General features: G+C 40.2%; 1 protein-coding gene across 1 annotated transcript in view; it reads right to left on the bottom strand.

Moving 5' to 3' along the window:
- Window positions 1-26,279, bottom strand: part of IGSF3 (immunoglobulin superfamily member 3) — a 118,582-nt gene that overhangs the window by 47,330 nt on the left and 44,973 nt on the right. The window contains exon 4 of the mRNA XM_081951257.1: window positions 3,707-4,117. Coding sequence (XP_081807383.1) covers window positions 3,707-4,117 — 411 coding nt within the window. The remainder of the gene's footprint in view (window positions 1-3,706; window positions 4,118-26,279) is intronic.

Genomic DNA, 26,279 nt, shown 5'->3' with positions numbered 1-26,279 from the left:
TTATATAAAAAACAATCAGAAAAAAAGTCTATGAAACCTTTAATATATAGAAACTGTGATTAACTGTAAAGAAAAAAAGATGCATGTCCAATGTACAGTAAATAATACTCCCCATTATGTAGGTTTTCAGTAACTGTGAACATAAATTTAAATGCCCTAAAGCAAGGCAGTATATTTTGTAACATGACGAGGCAACCTGAGGCTTATCAGATGTTTTGGATTCCAATAGCAATAAGCTCCTGAGGTCCTATGCTATAAACCTGCTAGCAAACTGTTAATGCGCTTTTGCAAGCATCATGAATTAGCATCAACCAGAGCTAATCCATCTTAAACATTCTATGTTTTACTTGATATAGCCATTGTTATATCAAATCAGCAGTTAGCTAATACCTACTTTAACACTTACCAGAGGAAGCTAAAGGAGCTGATCAAATGCTCCAATTAAAGGAAGTGTTAGTATAGCTGACCACTGTGGCTTTGTAATTGCTGATTTTTTTTTGCAAGTGAGCTGATTACTGGAACAAGGAAGGTAAAATGGCATTTATCTTAAGCTGTGGTCAAGAATGCCCAGGTGAAGGTGCAGAGGTAAAATGTTCATCATTAATGTGTTGAAAAACACACCCAGAACTAGAGAGCTTAGCTAAGTAATTCCCCTTCTTGCTTATTATGGGTTGTTAGCCTAAATTGTTCAAATCTTCAATAAATCAAGAACAAATGATGAACTATCAGGAAATTATAATGTGCATACGGTATATGGTTTAATGGTATAAAACAGCTTGTTAAATATCAGCAAACATGCTTGATTTGGACTTGAATCCCAAGCATTATTTCTGCACAGAAAGTTTCTATTTCTAATAGAAATAGCATTGAACCCCAATTTTTCTCTGGCTCAAATTGTGTTGGGTAAAATGAACTGAGTATTGGGCTGGGTCATCACCCAACCAATTATCAAGAAATTTTGGAAGTTATAATCGAAAACATTTGAAGAATATTCCAATTTTACTATAAATAAAAAAATGATTCTATCTTTGATATAACATATTCACACTAGTCAGGTTTATATATACTTGTGCTGCCAAATCATTTTCTATAAAACTTTCTCTAAAGAACTACATTTTCTTTTCAGTCAAACAAAATCTCTTACAGCATTCTTGCTAATCATTTTTGTGCTAGAACACTTTCAGCTGAAGAGTATTTTTTGGATATCAAAAATGTAAAAATAAACTTCATTTGCAACAGTAACGCTCACAGAAAGTTCTAAGGGGCTTCTGACCAGATGGTGGTACAATAATGTAGAAATGGAAGACCGCATGAATTCCTTTTCTAAGTAGTACCAGAGGGGAGTTAGTTCAGGTGAAAGAGGAAGATGTGAAATGCCAGTTACAAAGAGAACAAAACGAAAGTCAGGAGAAGAAGAAAATAAAAGGGAAAGAGAACAAAAGAATACTATAAAGCCAATATTGAACTAAACTTTGGCTTATGGCTTATAAAATGGAAAACATTTTAACCACCCTGATATACATACAACACTAAAAGTTTAAATTAAATTCACAGGTAGATGCCATAGCTAAAGCCACTGTCAAAGCAAGGATTCAATTCTATATTGGCAATTATGAAGAGAAGAACAATAAAAGGGCTATTATTCTACTGTTTTTTACATTCACTTATATGAACATCTTTCTTGCCAACGGCTGCTCAAATTACCTTTTTTTTGATAAACTAAATTAGCAAATCTGTAAATAATGGAAGAATGAATGAACAGATTATTTGATGCACTAACAATTAAGATAAATCATTCTACATCAGTATAAGAATATCGGATTTTATTTCAGGTTTTCACCTGCATCTGCTAACTAAATGATTTATCAATCAATCAGTCAATCAATGATGTATTTAAAAAGTGAAACTTGGAGCTACCGTGTTTCCCCAAAAACAAGACAGGGTCTTATTTTCTTTTTACCCACAAAATATGGCTTGGGCCTTATTATAAGGGGAGGGTTTATTGTTTTGGGGTTACCGGGCGGCTGCACTCTTCCAAGCGGGCTCCCAAAGAGCCAGGCAGAGACTCAGAGGTGAATAGCTGTGTTGCGCTGTCACAGCAGCGCAACACAACAGCCATGAAGCGACCACGCTTATGAGCAGCCACTCTGCAAACTCCCTTTCCAGCTGGGCACAGTGCCATTCACTAACCTAGGGGTATCGCCAAGCTGCGTGAGCACCTGTTCGCCGCCGCCCAGCTCCCGCGGCTTGGCGCCTTCGAAATGCCAGTGAAAGGCATTCTGCACAGCTGGAGAGGGGGGTTCTACTCATGCGCCTCCCAGCCTCATGATGCCCTGGCCCGGCTCTCTCTGCAGAGCCAGGGCACCTTCGCTGCCGCTGCATGGCTTTTTCGGCGGCTTCCAAACCAGGTCTTCCGGCAGTGGCCACTCTGGCATACACTCTATGGTTGTACGCTCTGCCGACAGCTGGCCCATAGCCATAGAGCGTACGCCCAGAGTGGCCACTGCTGGAAGACACGGTTTGGAAGCCGCCAAAAAAGCTATGCGCCGCTGGTGGCAGCGGAGGTGCCCTGACTCTGCAGAGAGAGATGGGCCAGGGCATCGTGAGGCTGGGAGGCACGCGAGCAGGAGCAGAACAGCTGCTCATGCAACCCTCCTCTCCAGCCATGCAGAGCGCCTTTCACTAACATTTCGAAGGTGCCAAGCCGCGGGAGCCGGGGGCGGCAAACAGGCATTCACACGGCTTGCCGATACCCCTAGGTCAGTGAATGGCACTGTGCCCGGCTGGAAAGGGGGTTTGCCGGGTGGCTGCTCATGAATGTGGTTGCTTCATGGCTGTTGTGTTGTGCTGCTGCGACAGCGCAACACAGCCGTTCGCCCCTTAGTCTGTGCCCGGCTCTTTGGGAGTCCGCTCGGAAGAGAGCAGCCGCCCGGCAACCCCCCTCTTCAGCTGGGCACAGCGCTGCTCACCAACCTAGCGGTATCCTGAAGGTGCCAAGCAATGTGATCACCTTTGCCTCCCCCCTGGTTCCTGCGGCTTGGCACTTTCGGGACACCACTAGATTGGTGAGTGGCGTTCTGCCTGGCCAGAGGTGGGGGGGTTGTCCAAGGGGCTTATTTGCGGGGGAGGGCTTATATTTTTGCCCACCATAAAAATGTGGCATGGCCTTATTATCAGGATATGTTGTATTTTTGGGGAAACACGGTATTAAGTTGTAGTCCTAATGTTAAAAGTAGTGCAGTTGCTATATATACATACATATATGTATATACAATCATATAAACGTACATAACATTATCAACATTTTAAGAGATTGCTAAATCTCATTAGATTTAGGCATTGTCACTAATATTCTTGTGAGAATCTGGGGAGGGGGAATCAAAATTTATGAGACTTTGTAATATTATGAGATTTATTTAAAAATTTAAAATATGTATTTTAATTTTGAGTTCTGCTTTCTACTGAGACATATCCACCGTAATACCATATAATAGAGGTCTTACATTTCCAACCACTGCTTTATGAAACAGCCCTCAAAAGCTTTTGGTAGCGATATGGTGGTCAACATAAAGGAAGGATGCAAAGTCTCTGAAGCTCCTCCTAATAAAATTATTTTGTCTATCTTGAATCCCCTGATCCCAAAACCGAAATCACAAGAGTGCATGCAACACTGTGAGAGAGGCTAAAAAAAAATTGGCACACTAACCAGTTCCTTCCACATAGACCATAGTGCTCTCCGACTGCTTGCGTGTCACAGCGTACCAAGTGCCATCAGGGTCCTGAATCCATTCAGCTGCTTCACAATAAAACTCGCCTTCATCCGAGGACTGAAGATTGTAGATAGTAAGCTTAGACTGAGTCTCGCCCACTTTATCAAGACGGACATCTCCACTTGCATGGCGTTGGGTGTATTCACTTCCTGCACGCAGTACAAAGTCTTTGCTGAGGGAAATTACTTCCACAAGAGGCTCATCTGCTTTCTGACGATACCAAGCAATGGAAATGTGGCTGTGTTGTTCAGTATTCTTGGTAATCTCACACTTTAGCTCTAGAGAATCGTGTTGTACTTTCTTTAGAGTCTGGGTTTCCGAAGTTACTCGTAGGGAGTCAGGAATAACTGCAGTGAAGAGATGAAAGAAGGGAATATAAATATATATATATATATACATATATTGAGAATATTTGCTGTGTTTGATCATGCAGAACAGCATTATTTGATCTGAAAAGCAGAAAAAACTAGAAGGATAAAGGCGATGAAGAAGATACTCATAGTTGTATTTATGTTCCAATATTGCAGAATATATTAAATAGAAATGAGAAACAATAGTATTGTTACTTTTTACAGTATAGAAAGCAAAGCCAGTGGAGATCATTTCTAATAGATTATGAACATCTATATCCAAATTAGGCTTTGGTGGGAATATTTTTTTTTCTAAATGTCCAAAGTCTACATTTGGCCTTTCCTGCTTAATTTTATTTATGCATTTATTTATTTATTTTTTATTTTTTATTAAACCTATATGCTGGCCATCTTGCCATGAGATGACTTTAGGCAGCTTAACTGAGAGCAAAAAATATTGCGACCAGGAGAAAAAAGTAGGCATGACCGAGAAAAAAATTGTCCCTCCTAATTTTATTTATATTTAAAACCAATTAACAAATAAATATAGTAACATGGTTACTCAGAAGGTAATTAGTAAGCTATCGCATTAAAAACTATAATTTTGTGCGCAAGCTATTTAGGGGCTGCAGGTGGTCCTCTTCAAAAACTAAGGGACTGATTTTGCTTCAAAACTTAAGGGACTGGTTTGGACAAAACTCAGCAGCACTTTTTCATGCAGCTGTTGACAAAAATAGGATTGCCAACATGATCGCCAATGTCCGATGACGGATACGGCACAACAAGAAGAAGATGGTTCTCACCTGTCCATGACTGAGATCCTTATTTTATTACCAAACCTATAGAAATCTGTAATAGGAATAGGGAAGACTTTTGCTAAAATTCTGAAGACCAAAACTAAAAGAATTGTATTTAGAGAGATTGCTACAGTTTTGTATCATATGACAGCTTCTTACTACAATGTCACTTAATTTTTCAGAATAATTTCTCCAATTGATATCTTTACCTAGGTTATTTAATTTACTGTCCAGATCAGACTATATCATTTCCACTTCATCTATTCTTTTCTCTCTCCTCAGATATATGTATGTGTGTGTGTGTGTGTGTATGTATGTATATGTATATGTGAGTGTGTGTGTATATGTATATGTGTGTGTATGTATATATATACCTATACCTATACCTATACATGTATATATACATATACCCCTGGTATGCCCAAATATGGGAGGGAGCTCACTACTCCCCCTTTCTGTCCTTCGGCTCATTACAGAAAACCATCCAGGCAGAAAACCATATTTTTATTTTTAATGTTGCCTTTTTATATTTGTGTTGTATTTGTGCTGATAAATAAATAAAGGGAGACTAGTATAGATCTATTTCAAGCTATTTAGCTCTCATCAGCTAGCCATACCCTTACTGGGATTTGAACCTGGGCTGTATTACATATTAGGCAGAAACATTAGCCACTAAGCCACAGGCTCTCTTCCTTATCAGCTGAGCCAGGGAAATAGGTATGTATTTGTGTTACAACTGATAAGGAGGAGAGCCTGTGGCTTATCATTTTATTTACCGTTCTTTTCTTTTATAAATTAACAGTATCTGCAAATAAAATTAATATACAGAATTTAGAGTCAGTCTTTTTTCTTATAAGGATAAAAAAACACATGCATAGTCTTCCAACTTAAAGGCTTAATTAGCTTTAGAAGCAATATGTAAATACTTTTCCAAATGCTGTTTTACATGCCTAGTGACTTTAAAACACTTATTAATTTATTGTATTCAAATTAAACTAAAATTAACCAAGTGTTATATCTAAATTAATTAATTAATTAATTAGTTAATTAATTAATTAATTAGTTAATTCTCACTAACAGAGAGGAAATGATAGAAGGTGTTGAAGCCATAGGAACCCTGGGGGCAAGTGACCATGCAATATTGGAATTCAACATTATCCAAACACAAGTAGTAGAACAAAGTCAAACTAGAGTCTTGGACTTTAAGAAAGCTAATTTCAATAAACTTAGAGAGAGCTTGGGAAAAATTCCATGGATGAGAATCCTCGAGGGGAAAACAACTCAAGAAGCTTGGGAAATTTTGAAAAATGAGATTAGAAAAGCCCAGTCTAACACAATACCAATGAAGAAGAAAAACAACAGCTCCCAAAAGAAACCAGCATGGCTGCATAAACAACTATCTGACAAACTGAAAGACAAAAAAAGTAAGTATAAAAAGTGGAAGGAGGGGGACATAACTAAGGCAGAATATCAGCAAATAGCCCGAGCCTGTAAAGATGAAGTGAGGAAAGCTAAGGCTCACAATGAAGAAAGGCTTGCCACAAAAGTAAAAATTAACAAAAAAAGCTTCTTCCAACATGTTAAAAACAAGAAAAAAGTTAAGGAAACAATTGGTCCATTGCTAGGAGAAAGTGGCAAGAAGGTGACAAGCAACAGGGAGAAAGCAGAACTATTTAACTCATGTTTTGCATCTGTCTTTACACAAAGGGATAAAACAGTCCAACCTATCAAAAGCAGCACCACAAAATTAGGAACACAAATTGAAATAGGGAAGAAAATGGTAAGTGAGCACCTGTCTACCCTAGACGAGTTCAAATCACCAGGACCGGATGGATTGCACCCCAGAGTTCTGAAGGAACTAGCAGACGAGATCTCAGAACCACTGAATTATATCTTTCAGAGATCCTGGAACACCGGGGAACTACCAGAGGACTGGAAAAGAGCTGATGTGGTTCCCATCTTCAAAAAAGGGAAAAAATTAGATCCAGGAAACTACAGACCTATCAGCCTAACCTCAATACCAGGAAAGATTCTGGAAAAAATAATCAAGCAACGAATTTGCGAACACCTAGAAGCAAACAAAGTAATAGCCAAAAGCCAACATGGATTTGTCAAAAACAGATCATGCCAGACTAATCTTATTGCATTCTTTGATAATGTGACAAAATTAGTGGACCAGAAGAATGCCGTTGATATAGTTTACTTGGACTTCAGTAAGGCTTTTGATAAGGTAGACCATAACCTACTACTAGATAAAGTAGAAGAATGTGGGTTAGACAGCATCACCACCAGATGGATTGGTAACTGGCTGACCAACCGCACTCAACGTGTAGTTCTCAATGGAACTGCATCTACATGGAGGGAAGTATGCAGTGGAGTACCCCAAGGCTCTGTTTTAGGCCCAGTACTCTTCAACATCTTCATCAATGATTTGGATGAGGGAATAAATGGGGAACTCATCAAATTTGCAGATGATACCAAGCTGGCAGGAATAGCTAACACTCCAGAAGATAGGCTTAAGATACAGAAGGATCTTGACAAACTTGAACATTGGGCACTATCTAATAAAATGAAATTCAATGGTGAAAAGAGTAAGGTTCTACATTTAGGCAACAAAAACGGAATGCACAGGTACAGTATAGGTGATACCTTACTCAGTAGTAGTAACTGTGAAAGGGATCTTGGAGTCCTAGTGGACAACCATTTAAATATGAGCCAGCAGTGTGCAGCAGCTGCCAAAAAAGCCAACACAGTTCTAGGCTGCATCAACAGAGGGATAGAATCAAGATCATGTGAAGTGTTAATACCACTTTATAATGCCTTGGTAAGGCCACACTTGGAATACTGCATTCAGTTCTGGTCGCCACGATGTAAAAAAGATGTGGAGACTCTAGAAAGAGTGCAGAGAAGAGCAACAAAGATGATTAGGGGACTGGAGACTAAAACATATGAAGAACGGTTGCAGGAACTGGGTATGTTTAGCTTAAGAGAAAGAAGGACTAGGGGAGACATGATAGCATTATTCCAATATCTCAGAGGTTGCCACAAAGAAGAGGGAGTCAAACTATTCTCCAAAGCACCTGAGGGTAGAACAAGAAGCAATGGGTGGAAACTAATCAAGGAGAGAAGCAACTTAGAACTGAGGAGAAATTTCCTGACAGTGAGAACAATTAATCAGTGGAACAGCTTGCCTCCAGAAGTTGTGAATGCCCCAACACTGGAAGTCTTTAAGAAGATATTGGATAGCTATTTGTCTGAAACGGTATAGGGTTTCCTGCCTAGGCAGGGGGTTGGACTAGAAGACCTCCAAGGTCCCTTCCAACTCTACTATTGTATTGTATTGTATTATTGTATTGTAAATGGGTGGGATTTGGGATAATGATGACCAAATTATGATTTTGAATTTGCAGGCTCTTTGAGCTTGGTTGTTTTCTTGCAAAACTAATCTAAAAATCTGCCTAAGTCTTCTTAAATTTGCAAAGTCCAAGGATTTATCTTAGAGAGAGCTTTGTCTAGTGCACAGTTGTCAAGCTTGCCACGTCATATTGTCGTCATGTGACGTTTTCCAATGTTTTCCCCATTTGCAGAACTGGGATGGGCATGGCCTGGGCGTGATGCATCCAGCCCATGGGCCGCCAGTTTGATACTCCTGGTAGTTAAGGCACCAAACTAGGAAATGCAAGGCCCTGAGGTCTAGTCTCACTTTAGCCATGAAAGCCAGCTGGGTGACTTTGGGCTTTCACTTTCTCTCAGCCCTACCCATCTCCCAGGGTTGTTGTGAGGAAAATAGGAAGGTGGTGTGTTGGATATGTGTTATTTGTAAAATAATAAAGGTAGGATACAAACAAACAAACAAAGAAAACAAACATCATCTGAATACAAGTTGCCCTTCTAACAGTAATGCTATCATGTGATTTTCAGTGAAACTGTCAGGAAAAGCAATGGTGAAATCAAAATTAATTCTACCATGGAAGCAGGATGACATTGTTGTTCCCTCTCTACAGTCCTATCTCACAGAAAAACAAGAGGTCAACACAGAGCACACGGACATAAAGACACAGAAACTTAAAGGCCCTGTGAAAATGATGCATCACAAAAACCCAATTATCACTATTTACATTAAACTTTGACAAAACAGATGATGAAAATACAGTCTTGCATGTATCTTTAAATATGTATATACAACTTTAAATATGCATATAAGCAGGTCACTGAAACAAGGTATCTCTATTTTAAAAAAATTCTTAAAGATTAACAATGTTAAAACTAATTAACACATTTTCTCATTAATTTCTTATACTTGCCACTGTAGTAAATTATGAATAAAATGGAAGTTCATTCATTTTGCATGTTAATTTCAATAAAAAAGTTATTTGAGTCATTTCAATACATAATAAGCTCACCGTAAACGCTTCAAGAGCAGAGGCAATTGCTTTAGGTAGTTGTTCAGTTCCTGATCCATGCTTTTAAAATATCTACTAAATTGTTATATACATACATACATACCTTGTTGACAGGTACTTTCTGACTACAAGTTTATCCTATGTAAAAGCATATTCATTGTCAAAACAATTTTAACAACTTTTGGGAACTACAAACCTGGAAGGATTGGGACTACAAACTTAGGGTAGTTATAGATTATAACTAGTGTTCATTTCCTGTTATGGCTCCAAGAATCCTTTTTGGAATACAAAGAACAAAACACAAACAAAAAAAGCTCAAACAAATAAGGTAAGGCAAATGGATTTTATGAAACAAAAGGAGAACTTTTAAGCCTTCAATCATTTGGCTATCTCTCATTATACCTATTTAGTAGCCTGGCCTCACTCATTTTCAGTGGGTGATTCTAAATATTTGAAATAGTGGCAAATATCTGTAGTTCAGGTGTAGAAGGAGGGTGAAGGTTCATACTCCGAACTTGTGGGTTAGTTTCTGAACATTTCGTTACCAGGCTAGGTAATATCTTCAGCAGAGTTTGGGGGGATTTAGTCAGTGGTGTTATACAGCCAGCTCAGACTGGTTTGGGCAAACCGTTAGTGGCGACCTGCGGGTAGGCCAGCCCAGCTGCTATGCCATCCGACATTTTCTAAGCTGCGCACATGCATGCAAGCCGCAAGTACAAGCAAAGCATGCTCACATTTTTGATGTGCGGTGAACCGGTGGTAAAATTACGTGAAACCTACTTCTGGATTTAATGTTCTTATAATATTTTGTTTATAAGGGTTTCAGGTGTGGCTGTGTCAAGTGAGGATCTTGTGGTAGGTTTTGTGAAGGGTCAGCTGTGAGTCATCAATGGGTCTTGTAATAAAGAGATTGTAGCGTTGGCTTACCTGATACACTCATTTTCTGAAGAGGTGGAGATAGCATCCTTGGGTGGGTTATTCTCACATACCATCCAATAGAACTGAGTCTGCAAAGTTTAAGTCCCGCCTCTTCCTGTTGAGATCCCCAGCTTTTTTGACGAAGACCAATATGCAGACAGACGTGCGTGAAAGGAAATGATCTCTCCAGAAATAACGGCCCGGACCATAAGGGTGGGGCAGGATGCTGTTTCCACCTTTTCAGAAAATGAGCATATCAGGTAAGCCAATGCTACATTTTCCTGACTCAGTGGAGACAGCATCCTTGTGTGAGACGTACCAAAGCTTGTCCAATATTACGGGTGGGAACCCGTCCAGGACGAATCCCTCTGACTAATCCTGACCTGTTGTAAGACTCGCCTCCCAAAGGCTGCATCAGCCGATGTGTACCTGTCAATCCTGTGATGTCTAATAAAGGTGGACGGAGACGACCACATGACCGCCCTGCACACTTCATGTAATGGCGCCTGTGTGGCCCAGGCGCCTGTGGCAGCTGCGCTATGTGTCGATGTACAGTAATGTTATCTGGAATTGGCTGATCCTGAGAGGAATATGCCTTTGCAATGCATGCCCTGATCCACCTTCCTAATGAGGAAGAGGACGCTTTGAGGCCCATAGAGTCCAATTGAAAAGAAACAAACAATGCTTCAGTCGACGGAAGGTCGACGTCCTGTGTAAATAGATCTTCAGAGCTCTCAGAACATCTAGGGTGTGCCAGTTGTGTTCGAGGCGATGGACTGGATCAGGACAAAAGTTGGGAAGCACCAATTCCTAAGTACGATGAAAGATGGAATTCACCTTAGGGATGAATGCTGGATCCACTCTGAGAACCACTCTGTCCATATGGAAGGTGCACAGATCCTGTCACATAGAAAGCACCGCTAGTTCCGAGATCTGACGAGTGGACGTGATTGCCACTAGGAACAACACTTTTTGCGACATAGAGAAGGGAGATGTCCCGCAGTGGCTCAAATGGGGCCTGGGTGAGAGCCTGGAGAACAAGAGGCAGGTTCCATGAAGGGTAGCGATGCACAGTGGTGGATGCAGGTTAGTAGTGCCCTTCAGGAATTGTCAAATGAATGGTTTGGAGGACAGCGACCTGTCAAGGCCAGAGCATAGAGCGGATGATAGAGCTGTGACCTGGCGACGGAGGGTGTTCGGCGCCAGCCTGGCAGTCAACCCGTCCTGCAAAAATTGGAGACTGCTCTAGATCTGAATCCTCATCATCAGAAAGCTCAGAGTCCTGAACCTCTTCCTCATCCCCTGGGGATGAAGAACTGTCTGATGATCCCTGGGACCGTTCCTCCTGGGCAGAGGCCTCCCTAGGTGGATCCCTAGTCGTTGTTCTCTTACCACACTTTTTATGCTTTTTGGAGGCCGAGGACTTCTTTTGTTGGAGGTCTGCCGCAATGCCCTGTCTAATAACCTCAATAATGATGGCAGCCATGTCAGGGGAATAGGCGTCATTGCGCAGGCTGGTGGCTACCCGTGCCGTAGGCTGAACCTGTGGACCCTGGACTGTCCATCCCTGCCGGAGCAGAGAGCTAAAGGACCTCTTCCATTTCCTGATCTCCTAACTCAGAACCTTCACTGTCTGGAGATAGATCTTCCTCAGAACAGGGGGCTTCGGCTGGTGCAGTAGTCTCAGAAGGAGCTGGAACTGGCACCTCCTGGGCCATGCCTCTGTCTGGCTCTGTGCTGCCTCTTGGGCCTTAGCAAATTGCTTGTCTAGGACCTTTTGCCTCCTGAGTTCTGATCTCTGTGTGGCCTTCGATTTGCCCTTGGATTTTCCTTCCTTCTTAGGGGGAGGGGACTTACACCTGCTGGGTAGATGAAGAGTCAATGGGCCCTCTAGAGGGTCATCCAACAAAGTGGATGAGGCCTCTCCTGCAGCTCCTTCCATTGCAGCTGGTACTGACTGACTAAGCAACTAAGGTTAAAACAATGAAGGTGAATCTCCCAACAAAGGGCACACCAGGGCCCAGTTCTGGGGTTGTGATGAGAGCAGATAATGTCCCCTTGTAGACAAGCATTCCTAGGCCTGTCTCTAGCCCGCAACGAGAGACCACAGGTCCCTGTGCCAAAGGCCTCAAGCTATTGAGCGAGGCAGGGCTGTTAGCTCCTAACCCTAGGGAGCTATTCTGCGGCCTCCAAAACCTCTGCTCTAGCTGCCTGTTAGTGAGCTGTAGTGACTCCAAGCAAACTCTGTTGCTAAAAGCAGGGGCAGAACCTAAGGCCCTCTCTGTCATTAGTCTTCTCTAGAGGGAACCCCCAAGGAGACTGGGCTGTGGCTATGAAGAAAAAGGCCCTTCCAAAATGGCGGCCATCACTATAAGGGAATCCAAAATGGTGCCCGCCAGTTCTTCACACCAAAACAGTGCTCAAAATGGTGTCCGCTGCCCCAATAGCGCTAGAAAGGCACTCCGGGGCTCCAAAGAGCGTGGGAAAGCCACTCCCAGCTCCCCGCGACGACCGCAGCTGCCAGGAAGGGGCTTGAAGCAATGTGGTCAAGCCAATCTCGGCTTTCGCAACCACCACCGCTGCCAGAAAGAGAAAAAAACCGATCCAGAGGTTTTAAACCACACGTGGAAGCCGATTGCGGCTCCCTGTGCTCCTATGCAATTCCGAACTCGCCCCCCAGCTAAACTGGCCAACCTCCAACCTCCGCGCTCCCCAGGGCCCACTTAGTAACTTACTGGGGGCAGCAGCCACCTGCGCTGCTGGGATCGATGCCTCATGGCAATGTCTCCCCAGGGAGTCAAGCCACCTGCTGGGAATCAACAAGGGGAGCTAAGGAACCTAAAAGGAAGAAAATAAAATGAGGAAAGGTGTAAAAGGAGAAAGGAAGAGAGGAAAATAGCACGGTATTTAGGGAGAGCGAGAAGCACGTCTTGTTCAAGTGGTGGTGAGTCACAAAAGCTGGGGATCTCAGCAGGAAGAGGTGGGAATTAAACTTTGCAGACTCAGTTCTATTGGATGGTACGTGAGAATAACCCACACAAGGATGCTGTCTGCACTGAGTCAGGAAAATACATCATGTCAGTGTCATTGGGAGGTGGGGGGCGGTTGTGTGGTTGGTTGAGGGTCGGTGCTGTAGGTTCTAGATATGTCAAGAAAAGACCACTTAATTTCTCCACCAAGTGAAAGTTGTACATCACGTCCTTAGAGGATTAACTGAGAAGGATGATTTCTGCTTCCTTAGACTTATCTTGGTAAAATTATTAAATTAAATTAAATTGACAAATGGTTTTGTATTAGCCACCAATACAGCAGACCTAAATTTAAACAAATTGATTTCATATAATCTAATACACCACCATCTGTTTCCAGGAATGTTTATAATGCATTCAATTCTGAATGTAAATGGGAACTAAAAAACCTGGCTTCCTAAATTGTTGGAAATGTTACTGAAATATAAAAACAGAGAATATTAAAGAAATATAAAAATATAAGAAAGAAGAAACTTGAATACTGTGTGGACATGAGTTGGAGATTTTTCTTCCTTTAATGGTGGCTTAACAGTTTTTTTAAATTATTATCCATTATTTAAAAAGTTAAACTGTTTAAACTAAATAATTCCTGATGAAAATGCGTGACATAATATTGCTTTTTAGCAAAAAAAAAAAAAAAAAAATCAGTTAATTTTCTCAATTATAAAAAACAATATTTATAGGAGAGATTATGTAATGTTTAACAAGCGTGGGATGAATTTTGCAGCTATTGTTACGGGGAGAGGAACTCTGATCTTTTATCTTTATGAAATGAGTTGTAATTCTCAATTATTGCTAGGGTTTTTGTAAATGATACCAGAACACTCATTATTTACTAGATGTTCAATGAATAAAAGGAGTTTTGTTGGCTGCTGCAGAATAATACCACAGATCTGTCCTCTGGTTATAACAGCATCCTAGTTTGTGTTTACTAATTGTGTCAAATGATTAGGATGAAAGAAGTACATCTGTCAAAGTAATTGGATATGGTCAAGCAACTGAGGAAAAGGGGCTGGTGGCATGTACTGAACATTTATTTTCAAGATAGGAAACTAGGTCAGCCATAAATCCCCCTCACATGATATTACAAGGCATTTGCCATGATCCACAAACTCACTTAAGAATTAACTATATATATATAGTATATTGTTCACAAGAATCAACATGATTCTGATCCTGTTTTATTAAACACACACACATACATACATCTATACAAGCACACATACACACACACAGAGGAGGAAACATACAACTGATACTCTGAAACACTGTAGTTTCAGATCATAGAGAGAGACAAGGAACAACATCTCGGTATTTATCATTAATCAACATCTGCTGCAAGATTGGCTAATAACACGGCCGAATTCAAAAGCAAATACATGCTTTTTGGAAACTAGTGTAAAAAGAATGTGGAGATACTGTCTTTCAAATAAAAATAGTTATTGATTGTTCCATTGGAGTACAAAGATAGAAATACAGGTGTCCTCCACTAAGCATTCATTTCAGAAAGGCTTCAATTATAATGCAGATGATTCCAATCACCCAGAATTCTTTGCAGCCTTAGAAGGAGCATTTAAAATTACTGGACTTCCCGCAAAGGTCTAAGAAAACACCAGACAAATCATCATTTCACAGGCCAGAAGAAGACAAGAACAAAATCAACTCACTGTAGAGTAGCCCTCAGAAATCTAAAAAAGGATCCGACTATCATCATCATGCTAGAAGATGAAGGCTGAACCATGATTATTATGGACAAATCACGATATTTACCAAAAGCAAAAGAATTATTCCTGAAAATAATTATTCTCAAAATACCTGCTATGAATTTTACGCCTAATATCCAAATAGCTGAAATATTTTCTTACACAATGATTATTGCTAAATCATTTTCTCTAATCAATATATTTGTTTAGTAATGCAGCCTTACTCATAAAAGAAACCCCTTCTTTTTGGTTTGTTTCCAGAAATAAATAGCTATTTTGCGATTAAATAGTCACAATTATTTAAAATCTTCAGTAAAGATTTTAGAAAATGGAATGAATGTAAGACAACAATGCACTTAAAAACTCTACATAAATATATTTGCAGAATATTATACGTATATGTGTGTGTGTGTGTGTGTGTGTGTGTGTGTATGTATGTATGTATGTATGTATGTATGTATGTATGTATGTATGTGTGTTACAACCCCTGGTATGCCCAAATATGGGAGGGAGCTCACTCCTCCCTCTTTCTGTCCTTCGGCTCATCACAGAAAACCATCCAGGCAGAAACCCATATTTTTATTTTTAATGTTGCCTTTTTATATTGTGTTGTATTTGTGCTGATAATATATATACATACATACATACACACATACTGTATGCATGTCACCGTGAAAGACCAAAATTGGTGAATGTCGACATTCACTGGTGAATGTTGGTGAATGTCGACATTCACCGGTGAATGTCGACACATACCAATTTCGGTCTTTCACGGTGACATATATATAACGAATCAGCGTAACGCTTTACTTTTGCTTTTCAATTCGCGGTCCTGGAAACTACTCGTTCTAACCGCGCAGGATCGCAGGTTTTTTAAAAAAAGAAGTCCGCGAATAGAAGACGCTTAAAAGGAGCCGAGGTATTAGGGTAAGGGTATTAGGGTAAGGGTGTCGAGAGGATAAGGGTATTTAGCAAATATTTCGAACATACACCAAGCGACTATGTGAATGTCGACATTCACCGGTGAATGTCGACATTCACCAGATTTCGGACTTTCACAGTAACATGCATATATATGCATATATATTATATGCATTAATTTAATACAGGTAGTCCTCGACTTACAACAGTACACTTAGTGACTATTCAAAGTTACAACTGCTCTGAAAAAAGGGAGTTTATGACCATGGTAGCATCCACACGGTCATTCGGATGCTTGATATTTGACTCACATTTATGACGGTTGCAGGTCCTGTGGTCATGTGATCACCTTTGGCAAGCTTCTGACAAGCAAAGTCAATGGGGAAGCTACTCACTTAACAACACTTCTATTAATTTAACAACTGCAGTGATTCACTTAACAAATGTGGCAAGAAAAGTTGTAAAATGGGGCAAAACTGACTTAACAAATTTCTTACTTAGCAACATACATTTTGGGCTCAACTGTGGCCGTAAGTTGAGGACTACCTGTAAGAACAAACTAACTTACATAATTGCAAAATGGACCTCTGTGTCCCTGAAGCTTGATGAAATATTTTACTTCTGCTAATAATTTTCTTTAAACTTTGACTATTTTATTGAACCAGTCAGTAATATGAACAAATGCATTTTCAAATTGCAGCTTTCTCATTCTGTGTTAGAGTTAGGAGAGCCAGTTTGATTTAGTGATTAAGGCACCAGGGTAGAAAATGGGAGACCGTGAGTTTAGTCCCATCCAGCCATGAAAGCCAGCAGAGTGGACTTTGGGCCAGTCAGTCTCTCTTAGCCCAACCTTCCTCGCAGGGTTGTTAATGTGGAGAAAACATGATGAAAGCATGTCGGATATTTTCACTGCCTTCAGTTATTTGTAAAAATAATTACAGCGAGATACAAACAAAAATCTTCATGCATGCCAACTGCTAATTTAAGAAGCTCACAAAAATCTTGTCTTTGTGTACTGATTAGATCATTCATCATCTTCCTCATCATTGAGGAAATATAGAACAGTATTATTACATCGTTATTTACTCTAAACATGCAATCAAAATATAAACAGAGTAAGACAGTAGAACAGAGGGGACTACAATAAGCAAATCTTTATATTATGGCAAATGTGAATCAGTGTAATGTTTGTTTCAATCAAAAAGAGATGAAAGGATTAAGTCAAGGCACATAGGGACTAAATGATTTGGGGGACGATTCAATGAAACAAATGTGGCAAAAGGAGATGGCAGCTGTGGCTGGGGGGGGGTGGCTTTTCCTCCAATTGGACCAATTTCTTAATTGGGAGGTCCTTCAAACTAGTTGCCCCCAAGCTTTCTGATTTTGCGGACCAGTGGCGGTGGTGGGGGTAGGGGGAATGCTTCTGCAGGAGTGGCGGGTGAATGTATATGCAGCTACATTTGCGCAAGCGGCAGGCGAGCTGTACCCATGTGTGTTTACCTGTCACTCATGCAAGTGGAACTGCGCACATGTGCGCACTTACTCCCTTCTTGCGCAGCCTGTTTGGAACTCATGCCCTAATCACCTCATGACTAGATTATTGCAATGTGCTTTCTACCTGGAGATGCCCTTGATGACTACCCAGAAGCTACAACTGGTCCAAAATGCAGTAATGATAGCAGCCACAGGAGTATTTTGATACACATGTGGTCATCTTGCTCTATGAGCTCCATCGGTTGCAGGGTCGCTTCAGGGTACAGGAAGTCCTTGACTTACATCCATTTGTTTAGTGACTGTTCAAAATTACAATGGCACTGAAAAAAGTAGCATATGACCCTTTCACCCTTATGACTGTTGCAGCATCCACAAGGTCACCTGATTAAAATTTGGACACTTGGCAACTGGCATATATTGCAGTGTCCTGGGATCAGGTTCTAACAATTGTTAATGGGGAAGCCAGATTCACATAGCAACCATGTTACTAATTTAACAACTACAGAGATTCATTTAACAACTGTAGCAAGAAAGTGGGGCAAAACTCACTTAACATCTGTCTTGCTTAGCAATGGAAATTACCCAGTTGTGGTTGTAAGTTGAAGATAAACTGTATACAAGTGCTGGCTCTCACCTATAAAGTATTCCATAGGATTTTTGTATGTGTGTGGGAGGGGGAGGGAGGGAGAGAGGGAGAGAGGGAGGGGGAGAGAGAGAGAGGGAGGGGGAGAGAGAGAGAGAGATTTGTTAAGGTAGTGTTGACTCTCAGTCTGTGTCTGGACTAGTCTCTACAGTTTTCTACAATGGTTTGCCATTGCTTCCTTCCAAGGATTGAGTGAGAATAACTAGAAATCGGTCTTCTGATTTCTAGCCTGGAGTTTTAATCATTACATTGAACCGGCTCTCATTTTATAGGATAGAGTCTAAATATTTGGGGGCTACCCTTAACTGAAATTTTTCCAGTGGTTTCTGCAAGTCCATTAAAATTGGGGGAAGCGAGGTTACTCTGGATCCTCTCAATTGAACGATGTAATTTAGCAGGACCCTGGAAAACACCTTCTCTGTCACTAGACCTGTCCTTTGGAAGAACATTCCCCCACCCTCAGATATTTTCCTGGCTTCCACTGTACAAATATTCTTTAAAAACTCTTTAAAAAACTACTTTTCTTCCCAGTTGTAGGGTTAGGCTGTCTATCAGCCCCCTAGTGATTTTTATTGCTTGATTTTGTCTAAATACATATGCATTTCCCACCCCCACTCCTTTATCTTTTCCCCTCTGGTAGCTATATTATAGTCACTTTGGAGTTGGGCAACCTTCCAAATTTAGGAAAACAAATCTAATAAAATTAAATATTTAAGTATTTGGAGAATAATAACTAAAGCAAAAGATATAATAGTAGAGCCCTATAAGAAATCAACAGATAGAGAAACAATTATAGTTAGAAAACAGGTAAGGATGATTCAATTATTATGCAATGCTATTGAGTATTTTAAAAGAAATGGAAAGGCTATAAATAGGGATGATCATGTATGGATTTTGAGAATACCAAAATTAAAATTTAATAACGTTAATTATTCCTCTAGTAGCTGAATTTTAGAACATTCTCTAAAGAGGAGCCTGCCTTAATATATATTTTAATAGTCATTTGTTAAAGGCCACAAAATTGTACACATGGGTTCTTTTAAAGAAAGCTTGGGGTTAAATACGTATGTTTAATTCTGGTAAAAGGTGATTTTATTTTATTATTACTCATTTAGTGTCTTCTGCCTTTAATTTTTATAGCTCTTTTAAAGGTGACACTGAAAACAAAGAAAAGAGAGAAATCAGAATATTCAGTCCATGGAAAGGGATTGGACTACTTTTACTGCACTGTCTTCTTTGCCCAAAATTTGATAATTCTAGTAAAAAATATTAGAAAATTATTGAAAATATGTTAATACTGTAAAATAAAATTCATTGACGTCCTATAGGCAATATATAGTTTGGATAGAAGAAAGCATCTGTGCCCCTTTATATTACTACATTTCAATTTCCATCAATCCTAGCCAGCACAACCATAATCAGGGATTATTGGAATTATGTCTGCAATGCCCCTCCTGCTATAAATATGAATGGTTCTTATTACTCTCATAGTAGCTAAACCAGGACAAGGAAGAGAAAAACAACATCAGGAAATCTGTTCATAGTAAGCATCTCTATGAACCTGTACCTGAAAGTCAAATATTTTCAGATATGCAGACTGACACCCCAGTATCACTCATTTCCCCTTTGCTGTTTAAGAAATGCATTCACTGAGATAAAGGAATTAGTCCTGGAATGAAAAAAAAGCAACAATCCCACTATTAAGAAAACCTTCTCTCACCTCTTTCTAGAACAACATTTTTTTCTTTTATTTACATCAGAAGTCTAGATTTTGAAGGCTTTTAAGATGACAGGGGCAGGAAAAAGTATAACGGATATTTCCCCTTCTGACACATTCACTCCAATTATATGGCCCTCACCATACTTTTCTCTGTTAAAAATCAATGTGTAAAAGAGCAGAGAAGAGTTAATCATACATTTATAATTGGTTTCAGAGGGTGTTTGAAAGAATTAACCCAGTTTTTCTTATTTTTCTTTTTAAGAAACCTATATTTAAAGACATTTTTTTATACTAACTAATTTTTAAGGAGGAAGAGCAAAGTCACAAATATGTTCATGAACTTACTCAGATCCAAAGTGGCCCTGGTGCTTCAGATTGACCATTGGCTTACCTAAAGGGTCCTTTTCTGTGGACTGCAGGAGAGTTCAAGCGATGGGTTAAATAATCTGGTTGCCCTAGGACTGAGGAATCTTTTTCCTTGGCCACGCCTCCTGGTGCTTGTTAATGCCAGATTTTTGGAATCAGTGAGGGATGAAGATATGATGATGCAGTAGAAGGAAGTCCGAGATGACGTGATGGTCCCGAATCCATGGACACGAAGACCCAGGGTGGGTTGGACTGTCCCGCAGTGCACAGAAAAGGACCCTTCAGGTAAGCCAATGGTCATTTTCTGTGCACTGCTTGGAGAGTCCAAGCAATAGGACATACCCAAGTTACATGTCACTAGGACAGGAAGAATGTCCTGGGATTCGGTCATGGAAACAACCCCCTGGAGGACCCGCCTGCCGAACAATGCTTCGGCCAATGCATACATGTCCAATCTATAGTTTCTGACAAAGGGCAATGGGAATGACCATGTAGCTGCCCTGCAGATATCGTCTATGGTGGCCTGGGTTGCCCAGGCCGCTGTAGTGGCGGTGCTCCTTGTGGAGCGAGCGGTGATGTGTCGAGGAACAGTCCGGAGGAGGAGAGAGAGGAATCACTGGAACAAAAGGACTGCCTCCTGAAATAGGGGGTGGACTTACGATCCTGCTTCTTGGTCATGGTGGGAAGGACCTTCCATTTATCCTTAGATTTGATGAGGAAGGGGTCTAAGACCTCCCCAAACAATTTATCTCCCTTGAAGGGGGCAGGAGCAAGCTTCCACTTGGCCTTCTGGTCAGCCTGCCAGTGGCGAAGCCATACAAGGTGCCTAGAAGTGACGTTGGAGGCCAATGCCCTGGAGGCAAACTTTGCCGCATTAAGTGAGGCGTCGGCAGAGTATTGGGCTGCTGCAATGATTTTTGTCATGTCCTGGAGGAGGCGAGTGTCCCCCACCAGGAGCTTGGACTGCAGCTCACGTAGCCAAATAATGGAAGCCCTGTTAAAGAACGAGGCGGAGGAAGACACCTTAATGGCCCAGGCTGCTGGTTAGTGGGTCTTGTGGCAGGCCTTCTCCGCCTTCTTTTCCTCTGCCTTAAGACCTTCCATCAGCTCTGCCGGCAGGACAGAATTAGAGGTGAGGGCTGCTATAGAAGCGTCTACAAAGGGCAATGTTAGAACGTCCTCCAGGGCATGTTCCACTGAATACAACTTCTTGTCCCCACCACTGGGCAGGGCAAGGGAGCCCGGTTGGGTCCATTGCCGCTGAATCACATCCACATTGAAAAGCCCTTCAAAATGGCCACCGCATGGTGTGAGGGTGAAGGAGAAATGGCGACCGTGAGATGGCAATGCGGTCTCAGGCTCTCTGCGGCTCAGCGCAATCAAAAAGTTTAAAAACACTTGTCGCCGCGCTCCCGGTAGTTCCCGAGAGGGCCATCGCCCTTCAAGTGAAGGAAAAAACCTTTAAAAGGACCTCCGCTGCCGTCCACAGTTGGCGTGGCCAGTGGAGCACACCCCACATCCGTTCCTACCTCAGCTCAAAGTTCGTAGGCAGAAAAAAAGGCTTTTAAAGGAAAACAAAAAGAAAAAACTGAGAAATAAATTCAAATGGCAAGGTAAAGGAAGATTAATAAGAAAACTATTAGGAGAGTCCAAGCCTGGTTTAAATTAGAAGCTGGAGCTCACCGAATTAGTCCCTAATCGGGCTCGACTGAAGAAAAAAATTGGTGTTAACAAGCACCAGTAGGTGTGGCCAAGGAAAAAGATTCCTCAGTCCTAGGGCAACCAGACTAATTTAACCCATTGCTTGGACTCTCCAAGCAGTGCACAGGAAAATGCACAGCTCTAACCTAAAGCAATGTTTTTGAGCTTCACAGAGAACCTATGGCAGGGGCTGGCAACCGACTGGAAGTTCGGTTCCCCCACCATAGAGTCTTCTCCTAGCGCAGCATCCCTTTTTCCTCTACCTGTCCTAACCGAAAGTCCTATTAATTGTGGGGCCAGCCGGTGACAGGGAGCCACAGCAGAGGGATGAAAGAGCCACATGTGGCTCCAGAGCCGTGGGTTGCTGACCCCTGACCTATGGGATGGTAAGAAACATCATGAAAAGTTAGTTCAATTTCTAGTGATAAATATCTGATAGTGATACTAGGGCATAGTAACCATTTTGTATATGTCAGTGTCATAAAGGCTAAATGCCAATGCCATAAAGGTTACTTATGCCCATTTTAGAATTTGCCTGTTTACTAAAAAATGTTATTATAAAACAGATTTTTTTCCCTGCAATGGTTGTTATCAAGTTTATTTTTAAGAAAGGAAAGCTGACACAATAAAAATAAACAATTTTCTGTATTCATTTTCAAAATTTAAATATACGCTGATAAATATCCTGAATTTATTTTGACTTTCCCTATTTCTACAAGTAATTGTGATCCCCACAGTGTTAATACTTGACACATTTATTATGACAGCAATTGCAAAGAATATTAAAAGGGGGAACTAATGTTAGTTTTGAAAAAAGAGCAAAGAAAATTGCATTTCATTGTGAAAAATATTAAAGCTAGTTGTGCAGTGAAGCAAAGCAAAAAAACTATATCCCTGGAGATAGAGAGTTTGCAAGTTCTGTGCTAGACACTACTATCAAGCGAAAGCAACTGATAATGAAACTAATCTTTGCATAATGTTGATTTGTGACAGATACATCTGCCCTTGAGTTGAAGTAAACTATCAAATTATAATTTGTCATGCTTCCAGTATTTCAAAGACAGAATTTTAGTTTTTACCACAACTTCTATATTAGTAATATAAGTCCTACAAAGACTAGTATTTTGGAAGATCGTGTACAATAGAAATATTTCACATAAATTATTATGTAGGGAAAAAAAAGCTAGTTTGGTGTAGTGGTTAAGTAACAGGTTAGAAACCCGTAGTGGTGAGTTCTAATCCCTGCTCAAGCAAAAATAAAGGTACAAAGAAAGCAGGCAATAGCAAATCACTTCTTGCCAAGAAAAGCATAGGGACTTGTGTAGGTAGTTGTCAGAGTCAAAAATACATTCCTCTCCCCAAAAGGTAAGCTGGAAAATTTCAAGATTTTAGGTGACACAGTCAATGTCATTTAGCAGAACTGACAAAATTTGAAGGTTCTCTTGTGAATCACAAATCTGCCTACATCTATCATTTTTTTTGCTGCTTAAGAAACCCAATGACACTTTAAATCTGTTTGGTACTCAATCTGAAGTATGCCCTGATGAGGCAGGTTGTTTGACTACAACTTCATACAAGACATATATTAGCAACAAAAATATCAGTTTCAAAATTACCGAGTTTTTAGAAACACAGAAGAAAAAAAATGGATGAATATTAAGCTTAACAATAAGAACTTATATTTCAAATAGGAAAAGTGAACAAAGGTCCATTTAAGAATTTTTTTTTCTCTTTCGGTTTAAATTAGTTTTGAAGAAAACTGGGGAAGGCTTTGCTTTGAGCACATGCAAAATAAAATCAGATCCTCCAGTTATATATTTAAAATTAATGAACAGGTTTCCCTTGAACATATAGGCATTAGTTTTAAACCTAGAACTGTATCTTGTTGTTTCACACAAAATTCATAATTTCTTTCTTAGTATATTTGTTTTTATTTCCAGTACTTCAGTCAATGAAATCTACTGCAAATCACCCCGATTTTAGTAGATCCTAATGTGACTCTTGCAGAACCTTGACATGATAGCAATAGCACTCAGACTTATATACTGCTTACAATACTTTACAGTCTTGTCTAGGTGGCTTACAAGAGTCAGCATATTGTCCCCAACAATCTGGGTCCTCATTTTACTGACCTCGGAAGGCTGAATCAACTTTGAGCCACTCAGAATCGAACTCCTGGAGTAAGCAGTGATTAGCCTGCAGTACTGCATTCTAACCACTGTGCCCCTATGGCTCTTACGATGGGCAGCCAAGTATGCTTCTATCTATAGCTATACAATTAAATGGATGGCTGCTTTGTTTTCCTATTTTTATTCCTTCATACTATTTTAAATAAATTTAAATAATGCTAAATAATTTCTTGCAGTATGGTATAAGTTATGATTATCTGCTGGGAAATATTTTAAACATTTTTCCTATTAAATCGAATAAGGAACTAGAGAAATTAGCTCTTCTTTAAGTTCAATTTCAAAGTTATTGTTTGATCCTATTGGAATCTTTCTTTATTCAGGGATCAGTTTATTAGCTGTACTTAATATGGAAACATTGGGTCATGGCTTTAATTCTGACCTTTAAATATATTCAATAAAGCTACTTTGCACATAAACTGGGCTGATTTAATTCCAATACAATTCTTTTTAAACCTTTGTAAAACAGACTTTTATTAAACTAAGAAGAATTATGTATGTTTTCAAGCTTGTTTCTCAACTACCTGGCATCTGCCTATTGCATTGCTCTAAATTATTTAATAATAAAGCCTTCATTCTTCTTTGTTCACAATCTTCTTTCTTTCTGTTATTTTTTACCTGCATCAACTGTCCTATAGATTCAGTCCAGACTCAAACCAGAAATAATTTTACCAACATTAGCATTCCATTGTGAACTATTTTCCTGCCAGGTGAATTACTCTGGGTCAGGAACAATTATTTGTTGTTGTTATCCTGCTATAGTCATTTGAATTCACAGAGTCAACTGAAAGAACAATATCAAACAATGACATTTTTGTGATTAATTTAAAAACAAAGTGATGAACATAGAATGCCAAAATTTCAAAGAAGAGTTTAGAAACATTAATTATCACCCAAAGGAAATTACATGCTATTCAAATTGTCCTAAACACTTTCTTCTCACTTTCAAGAAACCAGCTAAAAAAACATTGCTTCATGCAGTGGCAAATTAATGCTTCTGCAAACAATGGTTACAACATGTGCTATCTCATTATTTTACATTTCTTTTCATGTCCCAAATCTTCCAGGGAGCTAAGGAATTGAGTATTTAAAGCTTGTATCTTACAGTAATCAGTCACTGTTGGTAAAGAATACTTGCACTATAATCATGCTTCTTTCAGAGATCTGTCCTAGCTAAACAGTTTAGCTTGGCTTCCTCCTCCTCACTTGTCTGCCTAAATTTAGCAAAAATAAATAAATAAATCCCTGACACAGATCTGAACAGAGGAGATATCAAAGTCTGAGCTAGGTGGCAGAGAATCCTTTGCCTGCACACGATTCCTTTGTTTAAAGTATATAATAACATTTCATATGTTATATTATGAAAATGTTTTATTCTGAAAAAGCAATGTACATCCTGTCAAAACTAATGTCTAAACTGAAAGAACCTCAGTTTTAATTACCAAAAATATGTTCCTCTAATGAAACAGGTTTCATGTTTATTTTACCGAGCATGTGTCCTTGACATAGAAACAAGAACAGAAGATAAAAGAGATGAAGATACTACTGAAAAGGTTGTGTTAAATTTCCAGTTTCTATCATTCCCAGACAGCATAGCCAAAGGCTTAATCATCTGTAGATACTGTACTATAGAACACAATTTTAGCCTGTTTCAGGATAGGTCTGTGTTCTGTAGGGAGAACAAGGCAGGCAGGAACTGAGGGAAGGCAGGTTGAAGCTAACACAACCTTTATTAACAGTTTAACACGGCAAAATGTAAGGCAAACCTCGACCCGGCAAACAGCAACATTTGACAGCCCTTTTTATACTAGAGCTGTCAAATGCTGAAACAATAGAATGGTTGCATTCTCGCGCCAGCTGGCTGCTCGCGTCTCAACCAATCAGGGGCCAGCAATGATAGTCAATGGTGTCGTAGCCTCAAGGATTTAACACCTCTCTCCTCCCAGTTATCACATGCATAGTCAGCCAAATACGCCAGCTGGCGTTTGCTCCGCCCAGATCGCCTTAGTTCAGGGATGATGGCCAAAGGAGGAGCCGCTGGCGGAGAGTCCTGTGGAACATCAGGAGATTGAGCAGCTGAGTCGGTGGGAAACTTGCAAGCCGCAGGTCTGACCGGATTCTCAGGTAAGCCTGGCGACAAGAACGCATCAATGGGGGGTGTTGCGTGCGGCTCTGTCTGTGCTGGAGCAGCCTTTGTTGATATTAGTTCCCTGGGGCAGGATTGGGCCTGCACCGAGTGTTGGTCTGCTGTGCTGGTGGCTCGCCGTCTGAGCTGGTT

Source organism: Natrix helvetica, assembly GCF_964273705.1.
Source record: "Natrix helvetica genome assembly, chromosome: 4".
Lineage (NCBI taxonomy): Eukaryota > Metazoa > Chordata > Lepidosauria > Squamata > Natricidae > Natrix > Natrix helvetica.
Note: the sequence above shows the minus strand (reverse complement) of the source record. Positions and strands in the feature narration are given on the sequence as shown.